Source organism: Gorilla gorilla, chromosome 21, assembly GCF_029281585.2.
Source record: "Gorilla gorilla gorilla isolate KB3781 chromosome 21, NHGRI_mGorGor1-v2.1_pri, whole genome shotgun sequence".
Classification (NCBI taxonomy): Eukaryota; Metazoa; Chordata; class Mammalia; order Primates; family Hominidae; genus Gorilla; species Gorilla gorilla.
This window is the reverse complement of record NC_073245.2, coordinates 11289208-11315858: the sequence shown is the minus strand read 5'-3', so window position 1 is coordinate 11315858 and position 26651 is coordinate 11289208. Positions and strand designations below refer to the sequence as shown.

Genomic DNA, 26651 nt, shown 5'->3' with positions numbered 1-26651 from the left:
TAGTGGAAATATTGATTCTTGGAGCAGGCGCTGTGTGCCTCCAGTGCTTTTCCCCTGGCCCCTGGATTCTGATTCCGTTGGGCATAAGAAGAGTCACCCAATTCGTATTATCAACTTTCACATGCTCAATAAGAATGTATGCATGTAAGCTATGGGTGAGTGAATGAATGTGGACAACTCCTCCTCCAGTGAAGAAAAGCAGAACTTAGAACCTTGAGCCACTTATAAAATACTAACATACTACCACCTGTGCGCTGTTTTCTCAGAACCATGCTCTTCCCAGGATGAGTAACTGTGTGCTTCTAAGTGGAAACCTGATGACAGTCACCCAGTCAGTGACTGGCGGACCCCCTATTATTACTCCCATTCTTTGGGCAGAGAGATGCTTAACCGGCTGGAAGCACAGAGGAAGCGCAGGAGAACGAAGCAAGTCACCCGGCAAACACAGCTGTATCCGGAGGCCTCCGGGCTTCCGGAGGTCTCGGGGCTTCTGGGCTTCCGGTCCCTCCTCCGGAGGCCTGGGTTTCCGGGACGTGCGCGCCCTGTGGGGCGCGCACGCAGGGCTGGGCGTGAGGGGGCGTGCGCGTGCGCAGGCGACGCGCCGAGGGACTAGGCAGAGCCGTGGAAACGCCGCCAGGTCGCTGTTGGTCCACGCCGCCCGTCGCGCTGCCCGCCCGCTCAGCGTCCGCCGCCGCCATGGGAGTGCAGGTGGAAACCATCTCCCCAGGAGACGGTGAGTAGTGGCGCGCGGCGGCTCGGAGTACCTCTGCCGCCGCGCGCATCGGCTCAGCATGCCCGTCTCTGTCTCCTCAGGGCGCACCTTCCCCAAGCGCGGCCAGACCTGCGTGGTGCACTACACCGGTGAGTCGGGGGCCCAGCGGGGAGGGGGCCCGGGCCGCAGTCCGCAGCCCGGGTGCGGCTGGCCGTCAAGGCCTGGGGGCCCGGGGCCTGGGGTCCGGGGCGTGGCGGCGGCGAGGTCCGCATGGCCCGAGGCTGAGGCCTGGGCGGTGGCTCAGGGGCAGCCTCGGGCTTGCGGAACCCGGGCGGGTCTGAATCGGCGGTTGTGAGCGTTGGCTGCGGGCTAGGTGTTATCTAACCCATCAGAAGCATTTCTGCACCTTAGATGCTGCCCTTATGCCCACTGCACAGATGAGGAAACTGAGGCTTGGCGAGGCGAAGTCACTTTCCCAAGGTCTCACTTTCCCAAGGTCACACTTTCAGGAATGGGCAGAGGTCTGGCCAGGGACCATTAGGAAGGATTTGTACCATTTCTGTGCCCCTGCCCCCACTTCCGTCCCTCCCTTCACTGGAGATGAGGACGAGGTAATTCCGAGTCTGCAGAGCTGCTGCTTCCTCCGGGGAACTCGGAATTCGCCCCTTTGCCGCGGGTGGGGAAACATCCCGCTTCCTAAGTCATTGCTTTGGCTCTTCCTGGCCTTGGGGGAAGTAGAGCTGCACGGCCTTCTTCCGTCTTTTTACTTTTGAGCCACTTACAAATCCAAGGCTCGGTGGCAGCGTTGGCTCAGGCTGACCGAAAGCTGCACGTGTAATTAGCCCCCCAGCTGTTCTAGAAGTAGACTTCTCTCATCCTCATTTTAAAGATAAAGCATCTGGAGGCGAATACATAGTGAGAATACAAGCCAAAGGAAATTTTAGACACCTCCCCCTCCCCAGCCAGAATTCAGACATCAGAGTCGTGTGCCTTGAGGCTGTCTTACTCCTTCTCCTTACAAGGTTGTCCTGGTTTGTATGGGGGCGGGGAAGGGGGAGAGCTGAGTTGGCGGAGACTCAGTGGCTGTGGGTCCCACAAGGGTGGGAGTGATTGGTGTAGCCAGTAGCCACAGTTGTTGATACGAATAACCTTCCCTCCCCCTCCTCCTTCCCCTTTCTCAACCTTCCCACCCTTTCCTCTGTCCCCCCTCCTCCTCCCTCTGTTTTCCCACTCCCTCTCCTCCTCTTCCTCCTCCTGGGTAGTAGGCTGTGGGCAGTTCTGGCCAAGTTGCTCACGAATAAGCTCCACCTTTCTCTTCCAAATCATGGAAACATGGAGGGATCCCTCTATTGAGGGAAATGACTTTCACTGGAAAGAGGAAAAGGCAACTAACATCCCCCCTCCCATGCCCTTTTATTTCTGTGGCCCTTCCCCATGGGTAGAAATGGGGGCAGGAGGTAGAAGTTAAGGACTAGAACTTTAAAAATTCTGCCAGAGAAGGAGTTACTGAAACCCATCTTTGTGGGGAGCAGGCAGTCTCATGTCCGTGAAGGAAGCTGGAAAGTGCTTTTGATGTTTAGATAGCTGTCCTTGTAGGCCACAGTCAGCACCTGAGCCTGGGAGGTCTGGCAGATGAAAGCGCATCCTTTTGGTGATTTTTCATCGGAAGGATGAGGAGAGTAACCATTTACAGTGCTGGGGTGAGTGGGCAGTTCATTCAGTTCCGCAGCCAACTGGGGCAAAGATTGGGACTCAAGCCGTGAGGAGCTGCCTTCTGCCGCACCCGCTCCCCACCCTAGCTTGTACATAGCCACACTAGGGTGCTAGGCAGCATGTGTCCCACTCCCACGTCTGCCCCTCATGCTCGCCCATGTTCTGGTGCTGCCAACAGGACTGGACCCCAGCACGTAGGCAGTGCCGCACTTCACCATGCCTCTTGGTGAAATATCCCCACACAGCATGTCTGGAGCCTTTTCCTATGAGAACAGATGGTCAGGAGACCCAGAACACCATCAGGGTTTCCAGTGCCTCTTGAAGTGTGTGTTTTTCTCGCGGGTGGCACGCACCCACATGTTTCCAGAGCAGCAGCAGGACCCTGGCATGCATTAGGACAAAAGCTTTCTTTTTGATTTCGTTTCGATAAGCCCTATAAAGACGCCTTAGTGAGAAGCCAGCTCTGCCTCATGCTCACAGAATAGACTGTTTTCGAGCAGGCTGGCGGCTTTGTTCCCGTGGGTCTTTGTCACCAGCCTCCCAGGAATAACCTGTTTGAGACCTGTGGGGGTGTGAGAGGAGTGGGTAGGCACTGGGAGATCTCATCTGTAGCAGTTAAGGCTTTTAAGTCACTGGGAACAGAATCCATCTTGGGGGAACATGATCAGAAGGTGGAGGTTATAAAGGTTCCAGGGGTTTTCAAAGGCAGGAAGCCCACTGGGTCCTAAGAAGGGAAAAGAAATAATCATGATGCCTCTAGTTCTCGTCTCTGTTTTTTGGTTGTTGTTTTGTGTTTTGTTTTGTTTCCTGCCTGACTGCCTCAGTAGTCTCCTGTTAGAGATTTGTGTTTGTCTGCTTCTCCCAACTGGTGGGTGGTGGAAGTCCCCTGCATGCTCACCCCTCCCCCCTTCCCCCTCTCCATGGCCAGCTTCTCTGTCTTCTTTTGAGTATCTGGCTCAGATTTCTTGGCTGTGATTCTGATTGTTACTTCTCTAAGAAGGAGAGTTTGAGTAAGGTGAACACTCTTGATCCAGTCAGCTCTTGCCAGGTGTCCACTCAGCTGATTTGGGCACGGGTCCAGAGAAAGAGGGGTGGAAGTAAGGTGGCCAGAATCTCCCCTTAGCCATCACAGGTGTGCAAAGCACAGACTGACCTTTACCACATGGATGCTTTAAATGCCACTAATGGCTGTCAGTCACCTTGATGTCACTCTCAAGGGTCCCTCTGGTGACTTCCGTGACCTTCTAGCAGAGCACAGCATGAGCAAGGCCTCAAAGGAATGCCTGCACTACCTCTGTGGTACCAGAGGGAAAATACAAAGTTCACTATCACCAGCTAAGCATCTCCTAGGAGCATGACAGGCATTGAGGTGGGAGGGAGGTGGTGGAAAGGTAAGCTGCCAAGTAAGTGCCTTTAGGAGCCAGCGAATTCTCATGGCGCCTCCCTGCTGCCTCCAGTAGCTTCGTCATCCTTACTGTTAGCTTGTCCTGGCACACAGCTAGGTTTAGACCCCTCTTTTACTTACTTCAGCAGGCCGTGTGCCTGCCATTGTGAGAGCAGCCTCAAGGGGATTGAAGGAATGTTTTCTTTTTTCTTCTTAAAAAGTAACTAACTGGACATTTTGTCCTTGGGATCAGGTTTAAGTCAGGTATAGCCTCCCGGCTTCTGACTGAGAAAAACCAGGAGCCCCTCAACCTCATGTACTCAGGAGGTTGACTGGGAAGGCTGCTGAGGCTCCCGGGACAGGTGTGGCCACTTTGCTGCAGCCTCCTGCAAGCCCCTTGCTTTTCCTTAGCTTTGTTCCCCCCTCTCCTCTGCTTTATTCCATCCGCTCCCTTGCTAGGTATCTCTTGGTTGGTGATGTGATGTCTGGAGGGAGGCTCACCCTCAGCAGAGATGCCTCAGATGGCTTCCCCTGACGTGTGCTGTCTTGAGGCACACAGGCTGTAACTGTTGGGCAGGGCTGCAACAAGTCCCTTTGCCTTCCCACAGCAGATGTTTTTTGAGCAACAGCAGCAAGCCAGGCTCTAGGGACGTGGCTAGTGAACTAAATAGACAAAGACCTGATCTGGTGGGGCTTTGCTTATGATGAGGAGACTGATAGTATGGCCATGGGGCACATCAGGTAGTAAGAAGCACTGGAGAGATTAAAGCAGAGTGAGGGATGGGAAGGGAAGTTGGCTGCTTTTCGTGAGGGTGATTGGAAAAGGCCTCTGAAAAAAATGGCATTTTAACATTCACTCAAAGGACATTGGAGAGGGAGCTACAGGGCTGTCTAGAGTATCCAGGCAGAGGGAAGAGCTAGTGCAAGACCCTGAGGCTGGAGCCTGCTTGGTGCATTAGAGGAACAGCAAGAAGACCGGTGCGTTAGAGGAACAGGAAGTGGATTGTGTGAAAGGGTATGTGGCAGGAGATGAGGGGATGGTGGAGCCTCGTTGGTTTTTATAAAAACGTTGCCTTTTTCTAACTCAGGTGAGAGCCATTGGCTGGCTTGGCTTTTAATGCCCGCCCCCCCCCCCCCCCCAACCCACGCTCCTTCTGGCTACTGTGTGGACAATGGGCTTTTGGGGGCAAAGGCAGAAACAGGACACACTGGTTGTATCCCAGGTGTGTGGAGTGCCAGCTCAGGCAGTGGGCAGAAGTGGTGCCAGGTGGACAGTGATCCCCAAAGAGGATGTGGGTTCTTCGCTGTGTTCTGATCTTGGCCCTGCCATACAACAGGCTATGAGAGCTTGAACAAATTGTCCCACAGTTCCCAGCTTCCACATGCTGTCTATAAAATGGGAGTAACGATGCCTGCTGTGAAGCAAATGCCTATGGAGACTACCCAGTTGTCTCCAAAGTGTTGCTCTTTTTTAAAACCACAGTTCCATTGAGCCTCACTCATCGCAGTTGTTATGTCTGTAATCTCAGTCTAGAAGAGTCCTTACGCTGTTTTTTTCTTAACAACCCGGATTTCTTCAAAGAGAGCAGGCTAGTTATAGAATACTCCACATCTGTCTTACTGTTTTCTCATGGTATTGTTTAACTTGTTCCCTGCCTTGATTTTCTGAACCGGATGTTTAATCTTTTAAGTGTCTGAATAGATTCCGTTTAAGCATTTTAGTGTGAGTACTTCATCCTCAGCACACGTGGGAAACATCACTAGTTGTGATGCTAAATTTGATCTTTTCTGTAAAGGTACATTTTTCCCTTTGCGTTTAGCAGTGATCTGTGGAGTGCTTAGGTAGCCATAGATGGTCTCTTGTTCATCAGCCTTTCACCTAGTGGTGTTTACACCATCTGATCATTCTCCCCTGAAGAAGTCACTGGCATTCACAAAGTGTTGATTTTTAAAATTCCTTCATTCTTTCTAAACTTATTAGCTGTTATCCTTCTATAAGATAAGGTAAAGTAATTCTTTACCTTTAAATACCAATTTTTATTTTTATTTTTTGAGACACTGTCTCTGTCACTCAGGCTGGAGTGCAGTGGCTTGATCATGGCTCACTGTAGCCTCGACCTCCCAGACTCCCATCCTGGCCTCCCATCCGGCCTTCTGAATAGTTGGGCATACAGGTGCATGCCACCTGTCCTAATTTTTGTATTTTTTGTAGAGACGGGTTTCGCCAGGTTTCCCAGGCTAGTCTCAAACTCCTGGCCTCAAGTGATCCACCCTCCTTAGCCTCCCAAAGTGCTGGTAGTACAGGCATGAGCCACCATGCCCAGCCTTTAATTACCAATTTTTAAAATGAAAAATGAATGTTAACTGATGGGGTGTTGCCATTCCCAGTGGGGACAAGTGACTTTTTCCCCCTCTATTTGCTTTTACTGTACTGTGGGCTGAAATTTTTTGTCAGGGCCTTAAGATCAATGATACCCATTATTCTTTCTGATGCTAATATCATCCTAAATTTGGCCAGTAGGAGCCCTTTAAGCTGGCTCCAGTACCTTTTTGACAGGCTCCCACCATTCCTTCATCCATTTCTCGGTTTCACTACTCTGGTCCAATTATCAGCCATCTTTCAAAGAGCTCCTTTCAGTGGGGTCCATGACCTTTTTTTTTCTTGGTAACAGCTTTATTGAATATAATATACATACCATAAATTCACCTATTTACTCATAGATGTTTTAACTAGAACATTTTTAGTGCTTAAACTGATTTTTATGAATTACTGAGGGGTTTATTGTATCCATAAACTGGAAATCATTTGTCTGCCTTGGAATTTTCTCTAAAAATATTGTCACCTGCTGTTTCCCATGGAAGAAGCCAAGGTTATGAATAACTTAATCACATAGCATTCAGTTCTCCCTTTGGTGCTCATGGTGACATTTGTTTATTTTTACTTCTATTTTTTCTTCTGTTTTTTGTTTTCTTTTCCTGCTAAAAAGCTTAACCAAGTCTCTGCATTCCCTCCCCTGGACCCCTTTGATTTTGACCAGGTGTATTCTAGCAGTGCAGAAAGTCGGGGAGGTAGAAATAACCAGTTCCTAGATGCTACTGTCTCTTTCTGTTACATTTACTCTTCCTCTCCCAGGAGCTCAAGCCACCTTGGCCTGCATTCCTCGAATGCTCCAAGCCTTTTCCCACATGGAGGTCTCTGCCCCTTTGCTTAGGTGCCACCACACTGCCCCCACTCCCCACTGCATGACAGGCTCTTTTCTTTTCTTTATAGCACAGCTTAAGTAACACTTTGGATGCATACATGCATGCTTCTAATTCTGCAACAATGCACCCATCTATTTTCTTAGCCCCCATCATAGTCAGGATCCGTGTAGTTAAACATCTACTCTTTCCCCAACCGACTGAAGGCTCCAGGAGGCCAGACCCACACTAGTGTTGTTCTCCAAGGTCTCCCCATCAGTCTTGGCATAGAGTAGCTATTCAGTGACTGTTTGAATGAGTGGCCAGTTAGGACCTGGCATTCCCTCGGTCACTCAATGAATATATAAGGAGCTGGGCAAAGCATCAGTGTTGCCCTCAAGATGCTTACCCTGTAGGGAGTGGTCAGTTACAATGAAAGTACCTCAGGCAACCTACACCTATAGGCTAGAACTTCTTGGAGGAAGTGCCATTTGGTCTTGGGTGTGTATGGTGCAGTCAGGCAGGAGGAAAGCGTCTTCCAGGTATATACACAGGCCAGGAGGAGAAAAGGGTACCTTTGATTTTTCTGTAAGTACTTGATGAATGTCTGCTATGTACAAGACACTGTCCTGGCTACCAAGAATTTAGGAGTGAAGAAGACACAGTTCCTGCCTTCATCTCACACTGTAGTGGAAAAGACATAAGAAATATGATTAATAAGCAAGACTGTTGTGTATAAGCTAGTAAGTGTTAAGGAGGGAATAGGAAAAGGTTGAGATTTTAGATAGATTGGCAAAGGCCTCAATGAGAAAGTGACATTTGAGCAAAGACTTGAAGGAGGTAAGGATGTAACCTATGTGACTGTTTGAGCAAGATCATTTTAGGCAGAGAGAACAGCAAATGCAAAGGCCCGCGGGTGGAGGTATCCCTGGTGTGTATGTAGAACATAAGGAAACAATGTTCTGCGACTGGAAAAGTACAAGAGTAATCAGAGGTGAAGTCAGAGGGATGGTGGTAGGGGCAGAGGCTTGACACCTCTTAGAGGGTCTTGTAGGCCATTTTAAGAGTTTTATCTCCTGAGATGGGGGAGTCACAGGAGTTTTTCAGCCGAGGGGTAGTAGGGTCTGGCTGCTGTATCAGGTTTAGACTGTAGGAGAGCAAGAGCAGAAGCAGGGAGACCAGGGAGGGAGTTACAATAATAGTCTGTAATAGAGGTCCAGAACTCATGCCTTTAACCATTATACCCTACAGAAAATGCATATTTCTACCACTTCCAGCTAGCTATTGTTAAGTGGTATTTCTTTTGATTTTTTTGGAGATGGAGTCTCACTCTGTCGCCCAGGCTGGAGTGCCCTGGTGCAATCTCGGCTCACTGCAACCTCTGCCTCCCGGGTTCAAGCAATTCTCCTGCCTCAGCCTCCCAAGTAGCTGGGACTACAGGCGCACGCCACCATGTCCGGCTAATTTTTTGTATTTTAGTAGAGACAGGGTTTCACCATGTTGCCCAGGCTGGTCTCAAACTCCTAAGCTCAGGCAATCCACCTGCCTCAGCCTCCCAAAGTGCTAGGATTACAGGCGTGAGCCACTGCACCCGGCCTATGGTATTTCTTTCTCCCCCTCCCCATGTGATATAATGTGGTAGTAACTCCTCTTATTTATACTGTGATTAAAGTGGAAAATGGAGAGACACACCCACAGGGCATGCATTCTGGTCTGTGTTCTTTTTATTGCCGTTGGATCCTGCATATTCTTCCCATCATGGGCCCTGCCTTTGAAAATACACTTTTGGTTATAGGATCTAAAGGGATTTAGCCAAAGGTTAGAAGCATTTCCATACTGCGTATGGGAAATGTGCTTGCACTGTTGGTGATCTCAGGAAAATGATAGTGAGAGTGAGCTGGTTCCTTCTTTGGGTTGGCACTTGGACCTTTGGTCATACCCCTCACTTATAAGGAGTTCTCAGAACCCCACTTCAGGGAGGTTGTGCTGGAATACAGCCACAGAGACCCAGAAATGGAATAAGAATGTAAGATTTGAATTTGTATCTTTTGCCTATCTAAATGTAGAATCCCTTTTTACCCATCATGATTGAGACAAGTGGGTAGTTGGTATGCTAACATAAAAGTGACGTGGCTTCTGTAAACATTTTATTTCAAACTCTAACATAAATCATTTGCTAAAGGACTATGTCTTTATCTTTGAGTATGGCTCTGCTAGTGGAGTTTCCCATCATAGTTCTTGCAAAAACCAATTTGACCTTTTTTAAAGTAGAGCAGAGACTATTGTGAGAACATTTAAAACCAAACCTTTCCAGATTTTTAAGATTTCTTTCTCTAAATGTAGTCTCCCATATGATTATTCACTAGCAATAGTTTTTTAGTGACTTGCCTTTATTGAGTCTTTCCCAGCAGTCAGCTAGAACCGCTGTTTGTATTCACACTCATTTTATTGATTTACATACTATTTAATTACATTATATTTACACGGTAAATATAGCTACCATAAATGGATTTGGGGACAAACACAGCTAACCACTCCTCCCTTTGTGAACACAGAACTCATATGGGAATGAAGAAGTGATCATGAGCTAGAGACTAAAGCATGAGGGGAGTGCTCTTCACTATGCTGGGGTACGAAGGCTGTGAGTTTTATGAGTCTCCAAGTAAGGCAGCTGAGTAAAAGGTGGTTAAGAGAACTTCTGTATCTAATAAGAAGAGGGAAAGCAAACCGCTAAACCATTAGACCTTGAGCCATACGCCCATCTGGGAATGTTCTGAGCGGCTTCAAATGTAAAGCTGCAGAAAAATACTGGCTCCCCCTACCTCCATCCATTCAACCATTACACCTTTTTTTTTTTTTTTTTTTAAGAGACGGAGTCTCGTTCTGTTGCCCAGGCTGGAGTGTACTTGCGCGGTCATAGCTCACTGCAACCTCAAACCTCTGGGCTCAAGCGATCTTTCACTTGATCCACTCAAGTAGCTAGGACCATGTCTGGCTAATTTTTTTTTTTTTTTTTTTTAATTTTTTGCAGAAACAGGATTGGGGACATGAGTCTTGCTGTGTTGCCCAGGCTGGTTGCAAACTCATGCCAGTCTCAGACTCCTGGCCTCAAGTGATTCTCCTGCCTTGGCCTTCCAAAGCACTGGGATTACAGGCATGAGCCTCCTCCGCAGCTGGCCTCATTGTACTTTTTGTCATTAAGAAACTCACCTGCGTGTTGAAAGTAGAAATCCTTTTCCCTCTCCAAACTGTAAATGGCAAGGACTTTATTTTATTTTGAAGGTTTGGGGCTTAGGATATTCTGGTTTTTTGTTATGTTTGATTTTTGGTTTAGTTTAGTCATTTTTTTTTTTTTTAATCTTAAAACTTCCCATATTTTGTCCCTGTAAAATGCTGCCTATAGGAAACACTCCTGCAAAGATTCATGAGCAACTATAAACTGCATTGTGAGTCATGAGCTTTCACTACAAGTAGTGAAGGCGTAAGTCTGTAGAGGTGCCTTCTTCAGTCCTGTTACCCAGTAGAAGGTATATGGCACTCTGCCCTTCCCCAAAGCAGAGTGCCTTGGAAGTGACTCCATTTCTGTTGGCTTATTAGTGAAATAATATCCCAGTGGTCCTTGTGAATCTCCAGGTCCTGGTCTTGAGTCTTAACCACCGCTTCAGTGGCTTGAGCCAACCACCAGGAACATAGTCTGGGGATACTTTGCTGCCCAGGAGCTGCTGGCCAGGTCTCTCTCTGCTGATTCCTTGAAAAGCAACAGGAAAGAGCAGGCTGCTGTGGAGTAGACAGACTTGAGACTCTGCACCGTCTTGTTTTTTAAACCCTTTTGCTCCCTTTCCAAGGATTTCAGTTCAGGAGGAGACCCAGGCGAAGATGACGTCAACAGCCTTTGCATGCAGTCAGTCATAGCTTTGGCTTCTTTCATGGTCTTGTGCTTTTAACTGGAGCACATTTTCACATTTTTCTTACTGATTAGTAACTAAAGGTGCTTAAAGTAAAGTTTACCATTCTGGGATTACCCCTCATATTCTTGTTACCATATAGGGAAGAAGGTCTAAATGTGAAGGCCTCATGCTTGTCCTTCTGGTTCTTAAAAATCATGCAAGTAAAGCAAATCCAAGAGTGCTCTTGAGTACCAGCACCACACGTGCCACCAGGACACAGAACGCAGGCCAGGTCTGTGAGCTTGGGCTGCATTCAGTCAGGAGAGCCAAGACTAAATACTTAAAATAAGAATATGGAGCTATTCCAGCCAGTTTCTTAGGCATGAGTTAGCTTGTATGGCCAGGAATGAAATTGGTCAGTTCTGCAATTAGAAGGCAATGCTTGTGATGTTTTATGCTGAGTGGCCTTTAGAGCTTAAAGACTGTCAGCTGTCTTGTCTGCACTGTAACCTCAGTTGCCTTCTCTCGGCAGGGCACGCTTTCTTTAGGAAATTATGGCACTAACTTGGCAGGTGGTTTCACTGTTCAAGGGCTCCAGCTCCTGGCACAAGTGATCTCCAGAGTTAAAATTGGAGCAACTGCTGAGACTTGACTTGCTGCCTGCTTTACCTGTTCCCTCCCCAAAGAGAGGAAGCACTTTTCATTCATTGCCAGTGTGTATGTGGGAGCTAAACATATATAGCATTTTAGTAAATGCCACTGCCTACTCTTTTTCTTTTCCTTTTTTAAAAAAGTTACTGAGGCGTGATTGAAATCCAATATACTGCACATTTAAAAAATGTACAGCTTCATAAATTTTGATGTCATTGTTTCCCTTTGAATTCACCCCTCCTTACCCTCCTCTAACAACTACTGATATGCTTTTTTGTCAGTGTAGATTCGTTGCATTTTCTAAAGTTTTATATAAATGGAATCATACAGTACGTTCTCTTATGTCTGCCTTCTTTCACTTGGTATAATTATTTTGAGATTCATCTGTATTGTCCCATGTATCAATTGTTTGTTCCTTTTTGTTGCTAAATATTTTTCTATATATAGAAACATGTATTTACCAACTTACCCGTTGGTGGATGTTTGGGTTAGTTTATAGTTTTTGACTATTGCTAATAAATCTGCTTTGAACATTTGTGTACAAGTTTTTCTGTGGACATAGCCTGTCATTTCTCTTAGATAAATACTCAAGATCAGAATGGCTGGGTCATATGGGAGGTGTATGTTTAACTTAACTATCAAGCTGTTTTCTGAAGCTTTATGTTATATTCCCACTAGCAGTGTATGAGAATACCAGTTCCTTCACATCCTCACTAACACCTGACGTGGTCAGTCTTTTTAGCTTTACTCATTCTAATCAGTGGCGGTAGATGCGTTTCCTAGTGGTTTTAATTTGCGTTGTTATAATAACTAGGAATGTTTAACATCTTTTCATATGCTTACCTGCCCTCTGTCTTTTTCAATGAAGTATCTGTTCAAATCTTTAGCCCTTTTTCATTGGTTTTCTTAATTGTTGAATTTTGGTTTGTTACATTCCGGATATAAGTCCTCTATCAGATATGTACTTTGCAAAAGTTTTCTCCCAGTGTATGGTTTGTCTTTCGTTTTCTTAACAGTGCTTTTTAAAGTACTGAATTTATTTTGATGAAGTTCAATTTATTCTTTTATAGATAGTGCTTTTTGACATCATACTAAGAAATCTTCACCCAACTCGAGGTCACAAAGATTTCTTTCCTATGTTTTTCTTTTATAAATTTGATAGGTTTAGTACTTAACATTTAGGTCTAGGATCCATTTTGAGTTAATGCTTGATAATGGTGTGAAGTTTTTACTGTGTTATGTGTGGATATTTTGTCATTTCAGCCCAATGTAATTTTCATCTCAGACATTGTAGTTTTCATCTCTGAAAGTTGGAGTCTTATGGTTCTCCTCTACTAATTCTAACATTTGTGTTAGTTCTGGGTTGCTTTCAATTGATTGATAAGTCTCCTCATTGTGGGTCCTGTTTTCTGCCTCTTTGCATGCCTGGTAATCTTTGGATGCCAGACATTGTGAATTTTGCCTTTTGGGGTGCTGGATATTTTTATTCCTATAAATTTTCCTGAGTTTTATACTGAGAAGCATTTAAGTTACCCGGAAACAGTTTGATGCTTGCGAGTCTTGCTTTTGTGATTTGTTAGGTAGGTCTAGAGCTCAGTTTAGGGCTGATTATTTCCTACTATAGGCAAGATCTTCCTGAGTATTCTGTCCAGTGCTTTGTCAATCATGAGCTTCTCCAGTTTGACCGGGGATGGTAAGCACTAATCCCAGCCCTGTGTGAGCACTGGATACTGTTCCTCTAAGCCTTTTGGATAGTTCTTTTCCTGGCCTTGAATAGTTTGCTCAGATACATGCACTGAGAGGGACTCTGCTGAATACTCAAAGAGGACCCTCTGCAGATCTCTGGGGATCTCTGTATAGCTCTCTCCTGCTGGTACTGTGTCCTATGGACTCTAGGTGCCTTGAGCTCCACTCCAGGTCCCTCTCCCTGGAAACTCCCAAGGATATAGGGCTGCCCTTGTTTCCCATGTCTCAGGATTTGTTGTTCTTCATTACAGATGTCTGGTGTCCTACAAACCATCGTTGTAGCTATTTTGTCTAGGTGGTTTTTAGGTTTTAGTGGACTTTTTGTAGGGAGGAAGGGGTTGGTTGGTTGGTTGTTGGTTGTTTCATGAACAAATCTGATCCCTGTCCTCCACCGTGACCAGAAATGGAAGTTCTCACTATCTGTTTTGACATTACAGACTGAACAGCATAATTCCTACACATGCACACTCATTCCAGCTTAACAAACACTGCTTCCACCTTCTCCCCCAGGCTGACAACTTAGGGCCATAGATAAGTGGCCTGTTCCTCCCCACTGGGGAAGCCCTCCTTCTCCTTGTCCTATAGCTTGTGCCAGTTGTGTGACACCCACTTAATCACATACCACCCCACCCATTTCGGGGGATTATTGTTTAGCTTTCGGACTTGATTATGGGAAGTCCTCTCCTTGGACTCAAGGAACCCCAACATCACTGCCACCACCCAACCCTTCCCTGCAAAGATTTCTCCTTAGAAAGTAGATGAGATTGACAGTTGGTGACTGTGGTCTGAAATTCTGGAGCAAGTCTCTTGCCCCTTTCCCAGGGACAACAGAGCATCCAAAATAGCATAGGAAAATTAAGATCCTAGGCAAAGGTCCTGTTTAAAGCTCCTTTACTTAGAAATCCTGCTTCCTGGCTTTTATGGTTTTAAGATACTAGGGAGAGGTTTGCCCCTCAGTGTCCAAGATAGGCTCAGGAGAGCTGGGGTTAGACAGGCATCCTCACATAGAGCCACTGAAGAACATACACATCTCCATGCTGGCTCAGCAGCAGCAGCAGCAGCAGCAGATTCAGGCTGTGTCCTGCCTAGTGCTCCTAGCCTGGTACCAGTCAGATAGATAGTTGAAGTATCTCACCTCAGGCAAAGCAACATTGATACATTGATGCATGTAGTGTCTGGAGGTTGCTTGGCATTGCATTTGATCAGGAATAAAAAGGAAGTTTAGGGAGTCTGTCTCAGTACCCTGTGGCTTTCACTGCAATCAAAATACGATCTTGCACAGGTCAGAGCCGTGTTCAAGTTTGGCAAGAAATAAGGCTAATTTTTTTGTAGGTATACCGTACTTTCCAAATTGTGGGTTATGAACCATTAATGCATCATGAAATAAATGTAGTGGGTCACAATCAGCATTCTTTTTAAAAATGAGAAGTATATGCCATGTAGTAACTTACATGTAAATTTTGTTTATACACAGACAAAATGTGGGTATGTGCACTGGGTCCTGACATGAGACACTGTTCCCATTGTCACGGATCAGGGATAGTTCTTTGTGGTTTTAGTTGCTGAGTTCTGTTTCTTTGTTATTCCTTCCGTGGCAGCATTACGTTGTAGTGTGCTCACTAAATGTCAGAGGTTTACTTCATGCCAGTTGTGTTCATTTGGCTGCAGGTAACTGAAGACCCAACCTAAGGCAAAGCAGACTTCTTTATGTTTGTAAGACTTTATTAAGAGCAGTTTCAGATTCTCAGCAAAATTGAGAGGCATGTACGGAGATTTCCCATCTATCCCCTGGTCCCACACACGCATAGCCTCCTATTATCAACACCCTCCACTAGAATGGTACGTGTGTTGCAATTGACGAACCTGCATTGACACATCATGATCACCCAAAGTCCATAGTTTACATTAGGGTTCACTCTTGGTGGTGTACATTCTGTGCGTTTGGACAAGTGTATAATGGCACGTATCCATTATATATAGTATCATACAGAACATTTTCACTGCCCTAAAAATTCTCTGTGCTGCATCTGTTCTTCCCTCCCTCTACCCCTGACTCCTGGCAATCACTGATCTGTTGACTGTCATCATAGATTTACCTTCAAAGCACACTTTTAATCACCTCAGAACATGAGTCTTGAGGGAAGTGGTTTGGGGCTGATTCAGAGCACTGGAATGACCACCTTGTGGTACGCCTGGCCTTCTGATAGTCACAGGGTGACTGCCATGCTCCAAACATCTTATCCTCACACAGCATTCAACAGGGAGGGCAGGAACTTTCTTCCTGAGTCTCTGTTTTTCTTTTTACTAATGAGGTAGGACTTTCCTGGAAGATCCCAGTAGACTTCACAGCAGGTAAAGTAGTGCCCAAACTAAGTAGGCGTTAGTGCCGAAACTGACCCGTATAGGGGAAAGGCTTGGATTGATTCCAGGTCATCTGCTGGGCCAGGCTATTGTTGCTGTTGTTGCTCCTGGGAAGTTGTTGTTTAATTAGGAAGGTGAGGGTGCCACAGCCTTGCTTCCAGGTGGCCCCTCTGGGCATGTTTTTCTTAAAATAACAGACCAGAGAGAAGCTCTTTCTGGTTTTCAGTCTCCTTTGTGGCTCACAGGCCCTGCCACTCAGTGGTTCTGACCTTGGGTGAGTTACTGAGCCTTGGAGTTGGTTTCCTTATTTCTGTTACAAGCAGTCTCACGAGGGTGGATGGAAAGGCTCCCTGCCTGGCCAGGGAATGGAGAATCATAGCTGTTCATTGCCTGCTCTCACCCTTACCTCTGAGGTTGGTTGGGTTGGGTTCCGTGTAAGAAGTGCAGCTTGAAATGGGCTAAAGGCAGTGTGTTTGTTGGGTATTGTGGAGCCTGGAGACCTGTTTTTCTCCCAGGTACTCATTTATAGAGAACTGTTCAAGTCCTGCCATTAGTCATTTCTTTTATCAGGTGGTGACTGCATTCTGGTAAACGAATGAGCTAAATGCATACCCCAGCTCACCAGTTCTGGGGCACCAGTTCCTTGGAGCAGGTACGGGTCCCCACCCTCCTGTCTACCTCTTAGTCCTCAGCTCCCAGCTCCAGGCTTCAGGCAGCACTGGTACCCATTCTGCCCCAGGACATCCGTCTCTACTCCTGCTCTATTAAGATACCACCACCCAACCCCCACCCGTTTCTTATTTTGTTAAAGTCCACATAGTCCAGTAGCTGTGATAACGCTGCCAATTCATCTCTGCCTCCCCATCCTACTTAAATGTTGACACTGTTTTTTAGGTTGGGATTTTTGTCAGGATTTTCTTTTTTTTCCTAAACTCTTACACAACAGAACTGTAATGTTTTTATGGATCTTCTGAGTAATGCTTAGAACCATGGTGAGTGCCCACCCTCAGTCTTCCAGTAAAATCAGTTTTATGTCCATTATATGTTAACCACTGGCTGACCCTCCAATCTGGGATCCTAATTAGAGAATTTTCAGGAACTCAGTGTCGGCTATCACAATAGGCTGGCAGTGGCTTCCTGAGAAAGCAATGCCGATGGTGTTTTTGAAAAGGAAGTTGCAGATATCTATTGCAGATGTCTGTTCCTCTTTTCTCATAGCGTCTCTGGAGTTCCCCTTTTATTGGAAGGCGCCGTCGTGGCTTGTCCAGCTTCTGGGAAACTGGAATAATAGAAAGAGCATGGTATTTGGGTTTATAATTTATAACGTAGTTTTACTATTTTACTAAATTATAAATTTACTATTTTTATAATAGTAAATTTTACTATTTACTATTTTCACTTCTCCCTGTCTGCCTCAGTTTCTTCATCTGTGAAATGGAGATAGTGCTGTGGAGAAAGAATTGCATTCGTTCATGTGTGGAAAGCACCTAGCCCATTTAGAGTAACTCAGAGTGGAACCACTGCCCACAGAGTTGCTAGCAGTTGGCTGGGTTTACTGAGTTAATTCTTGAAGGGCAACCACTGCAACCTCCTTAGTATTCCTGTTCTCTTCAGTCATCTCTGTTACAAAGTATCAGCTGTGCAAAAATGAGCATGGGTTGTTTTCTGGGGCAGCATTGGATAAAATAAGTGGGATGAATGCTGCACAGATTCTTTCTTTCATTTCTCTATTTCAGCCCAGGTTGGTTTTTACTTTCCCAGGAAAATTATGACAACTCAGGAACCAACCTACAAGGGGCCAGCTTTACGCCCCAGGTTCCCTGTTGGTGTGAGACACTTGGCACTAGAATGAGGGTGAAAGCTTGCCTTACAGCTTCCTCTTACCACATCCCATAGTGCTGACCCACAGCCTGGAGAGCAGCAATGTGTGTAGGTCACAATTAGTGAACCACAGAGGAGACCATGGGGGTGGCAGATGGTGGAGGGGGATTTGCCTGCACTGAACAATGGAGGAGCAATATAAACACATTATATGTGAAAGATGATGGGGGATTTTGGGAAGGAATATTGCTTCTTGCACTGTGTGTGACTTCTAGACATAGTGTGCACCTCGAGGGACCACAGTTATTTTTAGTTGGGGAGAAAATCCACGGGGTGCTAGGAGAGTCAGGGCAGGAGGAAGTTTATACTCCCCATCTCCAGAAGAAGGTGGACTGCCACTCATCTCTGGTACGCGGGGTCCTTTTGTAGTCGAGTTATTGCTTGGAGTCGGAAGAGCATTCACAGGTCTGGAGTAGGACTGTCGCAACTCCTTAGATGTCCAGTGAGGTCACAGGAAACCCTCCCTAGATACTGCAATTCCTGCCAGACTCTTCAGCACTGGCATCTCTGATGAGTGCTCTGCTGCTGGTTTCTGACTTGTCTTGTGTCATTACTCTGTTGCTCATGTTACAGTGGCCTTTTTCACAGGGATGCTTGAAGATGGAAAGAAATTTGATTCCTCCCGGGACAGAAACAAGCCCTTTAAGTTTATGCTAGGCAAGCAGGAGGTGATCCGAGGCTGGGAAGAAGGGGTTGCCCAGGTATGCTCTCTCATTTGTTTTGTTTTGCTTTCTAGTATTTACCTTTTATATTATTTTTATAGGTGGCATATTTATACGGTTCAAAAATTAAAAAAGTGAAAAGTCTCACCCTCATCCCATCCCATCTGACCAATACCCCCACAAGAAGCTCCTGTTGTTAATGTTTCTTGTACTGTGGTTTAAGCACACATAAAAACATAACTTTTTTTCTTGCTTTCACACACATACTGTTTTGCAGTTTACTTTTTCACTTAATGCATTTTTGACACTTGCAATACCAGCACATAAAAGAGGAGTAGGCTGGGCGCGGTGGCTCATGCCTGTAATCCCAGCACTTTGGGAGGCCAAGATGGGTGGATCACCTGAGGTCAGGAGTTCCTGTAATCCCAGCACTTTGGGAGGCCAAGATGGATGGATCACCTGAGGTCCGGAGTTCGAGACCAGCCTGGCCAACATGGCGAAACCCCATCTCCACTAAAAATACAAAAATTAGCCGGGCGTGGTGGCAGGTGCCTGTAATCCCAGCTACTTGGGAGGCCGAGGCAGGAGAATCACTTGAACCCAGCAGGCGGAGGTTGTAGTGAGCCAAGATTGTGCCATTGCGCTGCAGCCTGGATGACAAGAGCGAAACTCCATTTCAAAAAAGAAAAAAAAAATGAGGAGTAAGCTCTGTTACAGCTGCCTAGTATTCGTTTATGTAAGTGTGCTATAATTTACTTGGCTAGTGCCCTATTAATGAGTATTTGAGTCATTTCCAGTATTTTGCTATTATAAACAATGCTGCAGTAACTCACCTTGTACAGACTTTATTTTCCATGTGTGCACATGTTGCCATAGGACTTACTCTCAGAAGTGGGATGAGGGGCTCAAAAGCTGTGTGTAGTGTTTTTTGAGAGGTCTTGTCAAGTTGCCATCTCTAGGGGTTGCACTCTGGACTGCCACCACCAGGCTATAAAGGTGCAATCTCCTCCCAGCCCCAGCATCACAGTGTATTGTTAAATCTTTGGCCTCTGGACAATAAGAGTAAAACATGATATCAGTGGTTTTAATTTGTATTTATCTATTACCCATATTGTGTGAGACCACTTCTGAGACGTCATACTTATGGAGAAAGTCATTTCGTTTGTCTTGAGTGTGTTTCCTAATCTCTTTCCTCCCCATTTGTGGAAACAGCTTTTGTTCTGCCAACACTACAAAATTCCCAGGAGACAATAGGGACCCAGGGTTGCCAGATTTTAGTTGGATTCTGTCTTTCCATCAAACCTAGGAATTTTTTCTTGGCTCTAGCCAGGTAAAGGGATGTTTTTCAGTGACCTGAGACCCAGGGAACTTTATAATTAGGCTCTGCATGATGGGTAATTAGTCTGCTTCCCTCTCACCCAGGAGAATTAGAAATTTAACCAAGATGAAAAGACAGATTTCTGTCTCTCTTTTCCGGAATACACATTGCTCTACTTCCTCTATAAAATATCACTGATTTATCTCCAAATAAACTGCTCAACTTTCAGGAACTTGAAGCCATCCCACTCCCAGGTGTCTGGGTTTCTGTTCCTGCAGGGCAGAGGGTTGGCAGTGTGAGGAAGAGGCTTTGTAGTTTACTTCCCTTGGGAAACCTTGCCAACCATAGCTTTTTGCCTCTGTCTCCCTAGTCTGTCTGGCTCTTGGATCTGTAGCCCATCCCCCATCTTTCATGCCAGCCATTGTTCATACCACAACCCATCTTCTATGACTGTTCCAGCATTGGAACAATCACTGCGTTGTATGTACTGAGTGCTGTATCTGCCATCGAGATAGTGTTATCGGCCTACTTCACTTCCCAGGCTTGGAGAGGCATGGTCGAGTATTGGACAGATGCCTGACTCCCCCTTTAACTGGTACTTTGGGGTCAGTCACAGCCCTGTCATTTGTGAGAAGTCTGGGTAGTTTGAGATCTACATAAAATATCTTTTAAATTCTTCATAGCTTACTTTTTCAGCAAGTGAGTTAAAAACACAGGAAGAAGGGGAGATTGACTTGTGACCCTTTTCCTTTCCTTTTGATATTGTTTTGGTTTTACATGTTTGCAGGCATGGAATCCTGCCTGCCACAAGGACCATTTTGGCAGCTTTTTTTTCATCCATCTTGGACATCTTTTCATGTTAATACATTTAAAGCCACCACTATATTATTTCTCATGACTAATCCCTGGTGTGGATATGCCTATGAAACCACTCCTTCTGTGATGGACTTTTGAGTTGTTAGCAGAATATTCTGGAAATAGAATTGCTGAGTCAAGGAATATGATTGTTTTGAATTGTACAAGGTAAAGCCATACCTCACTATCCTTACCACCTTGGTCCAACATGTCCCAACTTCTGAGGGGAGCAAGGATTAGACACTTCACAGCCTGGAGCTTCCTCTTTATTCATCCTCTATCCAGTGGAGTCGGAAAGCCGGGAACATACACATGGAGACCAAAAGCAGAGATAAGTCAAAGGATGGAAATACTGCAGAGAACCTGCTTACTGTTCAGAAAGTAGATATTTTATACTTATTTGTGTATTTAATTTGAAACTGAAAATATACACAAATATATTTTTTAAAGTAGAAATCTCTCCTTACTGGTCACTCACTATCCTTACTGTTCTCCTCACAGCAAATGTCTGGTATGTCCTTCCAAAGATGTTTCCTGTTGTAGGCATATCAATATTTTCACAAATGGTATTCAGTAAATGCTGTTTTGTAGCCCAGAAAATCATACTGTCTTTTTTGAAGTTTTCCTATATGGGTAAAAGAGTATAAATAGAAAAAATACAGAAAAAATAGACTACCCTCAAGTATTACTTTCTGTGTATATATTTTTTTAAAGCAAAGTTGGGTATTCCTTTTTCAAGAAGAGCATAGATGGCACTTAACATGTCCTTTAAGTGACAGATCACTGAAGGGGGGACTAGGTGGTGAGACATCTGGAATGTTACCTGCCTAGCATTAGTCATTAAGACTTGGGTAGAAAGGTTGAGGGCCTGACCGTTCTGAGAGTCAGGAGGGGTTTTGAACTGCCATTGGGCTTCTTGGAGTGAGATGCAGGGGTGATGGAATATGACTGCCAACCTCCAAGTCCTGCACAAGGAGGTGGTGATGCCTGGGCAGCTGCAAAGTCACTGGAAAGTCAATACCATCCTGGCCAAGGAACACCTAGGTAAACAGCTCTTTTTCTTACAGAGACAGTTGGGGCATGTGTCCACCTGAGTCTGTCTTCCTTGTTCTTTTCACAGATGAGTGTGGGTCAGAGAGCCAAACTGACTATATCTCCAGATTATGCCTATGGTGCCACTGGACACCCAGGCATCATCCCACCACATGCCACTCTCGTCTTCGATGTGGAGCTTCTAAAACTGGAATGACAGGAATGGCCTCCTCCCTTAGCTCCCTGTTCTTGGGTAAGGAAATGGAATACTGAAGGGCCCTTCACTGCCTTTGCTCCTCCCATGTTATGCCCAGCGTTTGATGGGTAGCAGAGAGAACAAAAAACACCACAAGGCTATTTTTCCCCCTGCATTCTTTCTGTATTGAGTATCCTTTCAGTGTTATTAGTATATGCTTTGAATGTAAAAATTGGTCACCCTAAGGAAAGGAATTGGCATGTGTATGTTCCCAGTTGAACTCATGGAGATGGCAGCTGTTTAAATGTTTTTCTGTGTAGTTTATAAATTAAAACTGAATTGAGGACTATGGAAATGTAGGCCAAATTTGTAGTGCCAACATTTTAGTTCTTTGGAAATAAGACTCTTAATGAATGACTTTGTTCTACCCCATGTTTCTAGAAGCTAGAGGGAAAAAAAAAAAGCCCTCTGGATATGAGTATCATGTCCTAGCTTCTGCGGCTCTCTCCTCACTGTGGTTTGTGGTTACTGCCTATTAGATGGTATGAGGGAGGCATTACTGCATCGGTCCACCTGCTCAGGGTCCACACCTAGGACACTTGAGGCCCCCAGGCCAGCTTATCAGTGAGTGAAGTGGAAAAATGAAGCCAGAGGATGCTTGTGAAGTTGAAAGGATGCTCTTAGATCAGACAGTTCTAGGAAGGGATCTTAGGGGCTTCTGCATCAGCTTTATTGTGCAACAGGAAAGAAACAGGGCCAGAGAGAAAGGCCTTACTCAAGGTCACATCCAGGCAATGGCAAAGTAGGCCCAGAGCCCCTGTTTGTTGATTTTCCCCTCTTCCACCCTCATTTCTTAGGAACTAAACTCAGTATCCTAGTAGCACATAGCTTTTCATGTAAGTGTTAGAATCATTAAGTACGTGAATGCTACTGGCTTCCTTCCAACTGGCCCCAGACCTTTATATTTGCTCCCCTCCTGCCATAGGAACCAGAGGGCCACAGCCAAGGCCTGGGTGAGGACACTTTTGTTTGAAAGCCACAACAAATGGCTGCCATCCTATTTGTGATGGCAGTCAGAGCTACTTGTAACCTTGTCCTGGTGTGCACATCTGTAAGTGGAGGGGCTTTTTAAACTCTCTGTTTGAACCACACACACCTTGGTAATACAGGCCTGGTTAAGTTTGATAACTGGTTTCTTCACCTGTCATTGCTACTGGGAGGGAATCCCTGGCACTTTACAGGGCCTTTGTCTGCCCAGAGGTCTGCACCTAGGCCAAAATCCCTTTCCTGTTCTTTGATAGCTGAGTCATTTTTTGAACGTAACTGTACTCGAGGGAGCCTTGGAATTACTTTCCTGGTTGGGAACAGGCTTTCTGTAAACTTGATGAGGTAGAGGGAGGGGAGAGAGGGATAAAGGCTACAAGTCACCCCGAGTAACCCTCCCAACCCACTGCCAAAGAATGTCTCAGCTTCTTGCAAGAGTCTGGAAGGAAAGTTCAAGGGCAAACCCAGAAAGTTTTAAGTTGAGTGAATGAATGAATACTGGAGATATTTTCCCAGTATACTCAACATTATGAATGACCAGTTTATTCTCAGTCTGGACTGCACGTTAGAGTCACCTGGGAAATTTTTAAGACTTTCCTGATGCCCAGGTCAAACCCTAAACCAGTTAATCATAATCATGGGAGTGGAACCCAGGCATTAAGAGTTTTTTAAAGCCCCCAGGTGATGCCTATATGTAGCACAGTTTGAGACCCAATGATAGTGGGGAACTGTATTGTCAGCAGCATGGGTGGCTAGCCCTCCTGCTGTCCTCAGCAAGGCAAACTTAACCTTAGATTAAACAAAACACACAGATCAATTTAAGGAGAAAGTTTGTTTCACCTGGGACCCAGCCCAAGTCTTTCTGGCTGTCTCCAGCTGGAACAGAAGTGGCTTGGTCTCAGAATGTTTAGCTGTTGGGGAAGGGATTTGGCGTGGCAGATGGCATCGTGGCTGTCACCACTGCACACAAAGAACACTGAGTTGCTGGAAACTCACAGATTTTCTGTCCCCAACAGATCTGCCATGGAGGGATCTGGTGCCTCCAGACGTGTGCACATGAATCCATATGGAGCTTTTCCTGATGTTCCACTCCACTTTGTATAGACATCTGCCCTGACTGAATGTGTTCTGTCACTCAGCTTTGCTTCCGACACCTCTGTTTCCTCTTCCCCTTTCTCTTCGTATGTGTGTTTACCTAAACTATATGCCATAAACCTCAAGTTATTCATTTTATTTTGTTTTCATTTTGGGGTGAAGATTCAGTTTCAGTCTTTTGGATATAGGTTTCCAATTAAGTACATGGTCAAGTATTAACAGCACAAGTGGTAGGTTAACGTTAGAATAGGAATTGGTGTGGGGGGGGGTTGCAAGAATATTTTATTTTAATTTTTTGGATGAAATTTTTATCTATTATATATTAAACATTCTTGCTGCTGCGCTGCAAAGCCATAGCAGATTTGAGGCGCTGTTGAGGACTGAATTATTCTCCAAGTTGAGAGATGTCTTTGGGTTAAATTAAAAGCCCTACCTAAAACTGAGGTGGGGATGGGGAGAGCCTTTGCCTCCACCATTCCCACCCACCCTCCCCTTAAACCCTCTGCCTTTGAAAGTAGATCATGTTCACTGCAATGCTGGACACTACAGGTATCTGTCCCTGGGCCAGCAGGGACCTCTGAAGCCTTCTTTGTGGCCTTTTTTTTTTTTTTTTATCCTGTGGTTTTTCTAATGGACTTTCAGGAATTTTCTAATCTCATAACTTTCCAAGCTCCACCACTTCCTAAATCTTAAGAACTTTAATTGACAGTTTCAATTGAAGGTGCTGTTTGTAGACTTAACACCCAGTGAAAGCCCAGCCATCATGACAAATCCTTGAATGTTCTCTTAAGAAAATGATGCTGGTCATCGCAGCTTCAGCATCTCCTGTTTTTTGATGCTTGGCTCCCTCTGCTGATCTCAGTTTCCTGGCTTTTCCTCCCTCAGCCCCTTCTCACCCCTTTGCTGTCCTGTGTAGTGATTTGGTGAGAAATCGTTGCTGCACCCTTCCCCCAGCACCATTTATGAGTCTCAAGTTTTATTATTGCAATAAAAGTGCTTTATGCCGGCTTTTCTCAGCTCTGTGTCATGGTGGTTATTTTCAGGTGCCTCCCCTGCCATTTGGTGCAGGGGGATGGGGTTGGGCAGGGTGAAGGAGGGTGGCAGTGGGGATGCAGTTTCAAGATTGTGTCTTGGCAGAAGAATGCAGCAGTGAACATCCTTCCTCACTGGCTATTAAGGGGTTGGGAGTCGGAGGAGGAGGGGGAATGTGGGGTAGGTTTGCATCAAAGGAACTACCTGAAAGGGCAAGCTGGGATAGTCAGGGAACATCCCCTCCCCTGTTACCAAATGTTTATTAAATATGTGTTCTGGGCAGAGCAGTATGCTCGGGGTTCTTGGGTTACAGAAAAGTGGGAGATACAACACATTTTTGAGAAGTGAGTCACAGTCCACTTGGAGATGTGCTACAAGCAGCTGCAAGCAAATTAATGAGATACGAAGAGAAGACTCTGATTTTAAATTGGTATTCCTCAGTAACATTTAATGTAGAAAGACAGTCCTGTGGAGAGGCTGCGTGGTTGCAGTAGCTTCTCTGGACCCTGCCCTGGGTGCCAGGAACACTTTGCCCTTACTGAGAGTTCTAGAGACCGTCAAGAATGCTCCCACACCTTTCTAGACACCTTCCAAAACTGCCCAGGTTGAGAACCATTGATTTTAAAAAGGAAATTATTCAACAGCTTGCTTAATGGCTTTCTAAGTTCTTTTTGTTAATTTACGGTTTTTAGAGTGCCAGAGTCATATTCCAGGGTCACATCTTACCGTCCCCAACATTTTTATAAAAATTCTCAAACAACACAAAGATGATTAAAATGAACACCTGTATAGCCACCACCTAGATTCTATCATAAACATGTTACTGTATCTATATATCACCTGTCTATCCATCTGTCCATCAAACTATCCATTATGTCTCTTCAGAGTAAATGGCAGACATCACTACAATTCCCCCAGTACGTGTCATTGACTAGAGAGTAGTGTTTGTTTACACTTTTGTGCCCCTGCCAGGATAAAGAATGTCACCATACCAGAAAATTCCAATATGGCCTTCCCCAGTCAGTCAACCCCACCCCGCCCTTGGAGGTGATAATTGTAATTCTTTGCCACCATAGGCTAGTGTTGCCTGTTCTGAAATTTAATTTAAATGGAATCCCACACTATGTCCTTTCGCAGTCAGTATTGTGCCTTCACTCAGGCATATGGGAAGCTGTTCTCACTGAACTTGGCATTTCAGGGAAATCCTCTGGATTGGGGATGGGAGTCCTCAGAGATGTCCACATCCTAATCCCCAGGACCTGTGAATGTGTCACCTTACATGGCAAAAGGGACTCTGCAGATGTGGTTAAGTAAGGACCCTGAGATAGGAGGATTATCTGTATTTACCTGGGCGGATGCAGTGTAAGCACATGGATCCATACAAGCAATCAGTGAAGGCGACGTGAGGGTGGACAGACTTTTGAGGATGCTAAGCTATTGGCTTTGAAGATGGAGGAAGGAGAGCAACAAGCCAAGGAATGCTGGCAGCCTCTAGACGCTGGAAAGGTCAAGGAAACGGATTTTCCCCTAGGACTCCTGAAAGGAACACAGCCCTACCCATACCTTAATTTTAGCCCTGTGATGCCCACTTTGGACTTCTGACCTCCAGAACTGCAGAATTTATTACTAAGGTGATAAATTAGTGTTGCTTTAAACCATTTGTTACAGCAACAATAGGAAACTAATACAGGGCCAACTTTTTTTTTTTTTTCTGAGGTGGAGTCTCACTCTGTATCCCAGGCTGGAGTGCGGTAGCGTGATCTCGGCTTACTGCAACCTCTGCCTCCCAGGTTCAAGTGATTCTCCTGCCTCAGCCTCCCTAGTAGCTGGGACTACAGGCACGTGCCACCACGCCTGGCTAATTTTTTGTATTTTTAGTAGAGATGAGGTTTCACCGTGTTA

General features: G+C 45.5%; 1 protein-coding gene and 1 long non-coding RNA gene across 5 annotated transcripts in view; one reads left to right on the top strand and one right to left on the bottom strand.

The window, feature by feature from the left end:
* On the top strand, nucleotides 1-24733 carry FKBP1A (FKBP prolyl isomerase 1A). Of its 2 annotated transcripts, none has more exons than XM_055372408.2 (4): nucleotides 1-733; nucleotides 814-861; nucleotides 18104-18216; nucleotides 21471-24733. In XM_055372408.2, the coding sequence occupies exons 1-4, from the start codon at nucleotides 697-699 to the stop codon at nucleotides 21597-21599; spliced, it is 327 nt and encodes a 108-aa protein (XP_055228383.1). In that variant the 5' UTR covers nucleotides 1-696; the 3' UTR covers nucleotides 21600-24733. The 2 variants fall into 2 exon arrangements, with proteins under 2 accessions (XP_055228383.1, XP_018872566.1); XM_019017021.4 differs by lacking the exon at nucleotides 18104-18216 and having other exon boundaries at nucleotides 519-733; nucleotides 21471-21635; nucleotides 23639-24733.
* Nucleotides 14960-26651, bottom strand: part of LOC115931696 (uncharacterized) — a 53897-nt gene continuing 42205 nt past the window's right edge. For all 3 annotated transcript variants that reach the window (XR_010132325.1, XR_008674358.2, XR_008674357.2), the window contains 3 exons: nucleotides 20531-20627; nucleotides 19011-19226; nucleotides 14960-16913 (listed from right to left, as the gene is read on the bottom strand). This is a non-coding gene — a long non-coding RNA (uncharacterized lncRNA). The remainder of the gene's footprint in view (nucleotides 16914-19010; nucleotides 19227-20530; nucleotides 20628-26651) is intronic.

Coding starts and splice junctions, on each gene's coding strand:
- FKBP1A (XM_055372408.2), top strand. CDS start 697: ATGGGAGTGCAGGTGGAAACCATCTCCCCAGGAGACG. Junction 862..18,103: donor CTGCGTGGTGCACTACACCG/GTGAGTCGGGGG, acceptor CCTTTTTCACAG/GGATGCTTGAAGATGGAAAG. Junction 18,217..21,470: donor GGGAAGAAGGGGTTGCCCAG/GTATGCTCTCTC, acceptor TTCTTTTCACAG/ATGAGTGTGGGTCAGAGAGC.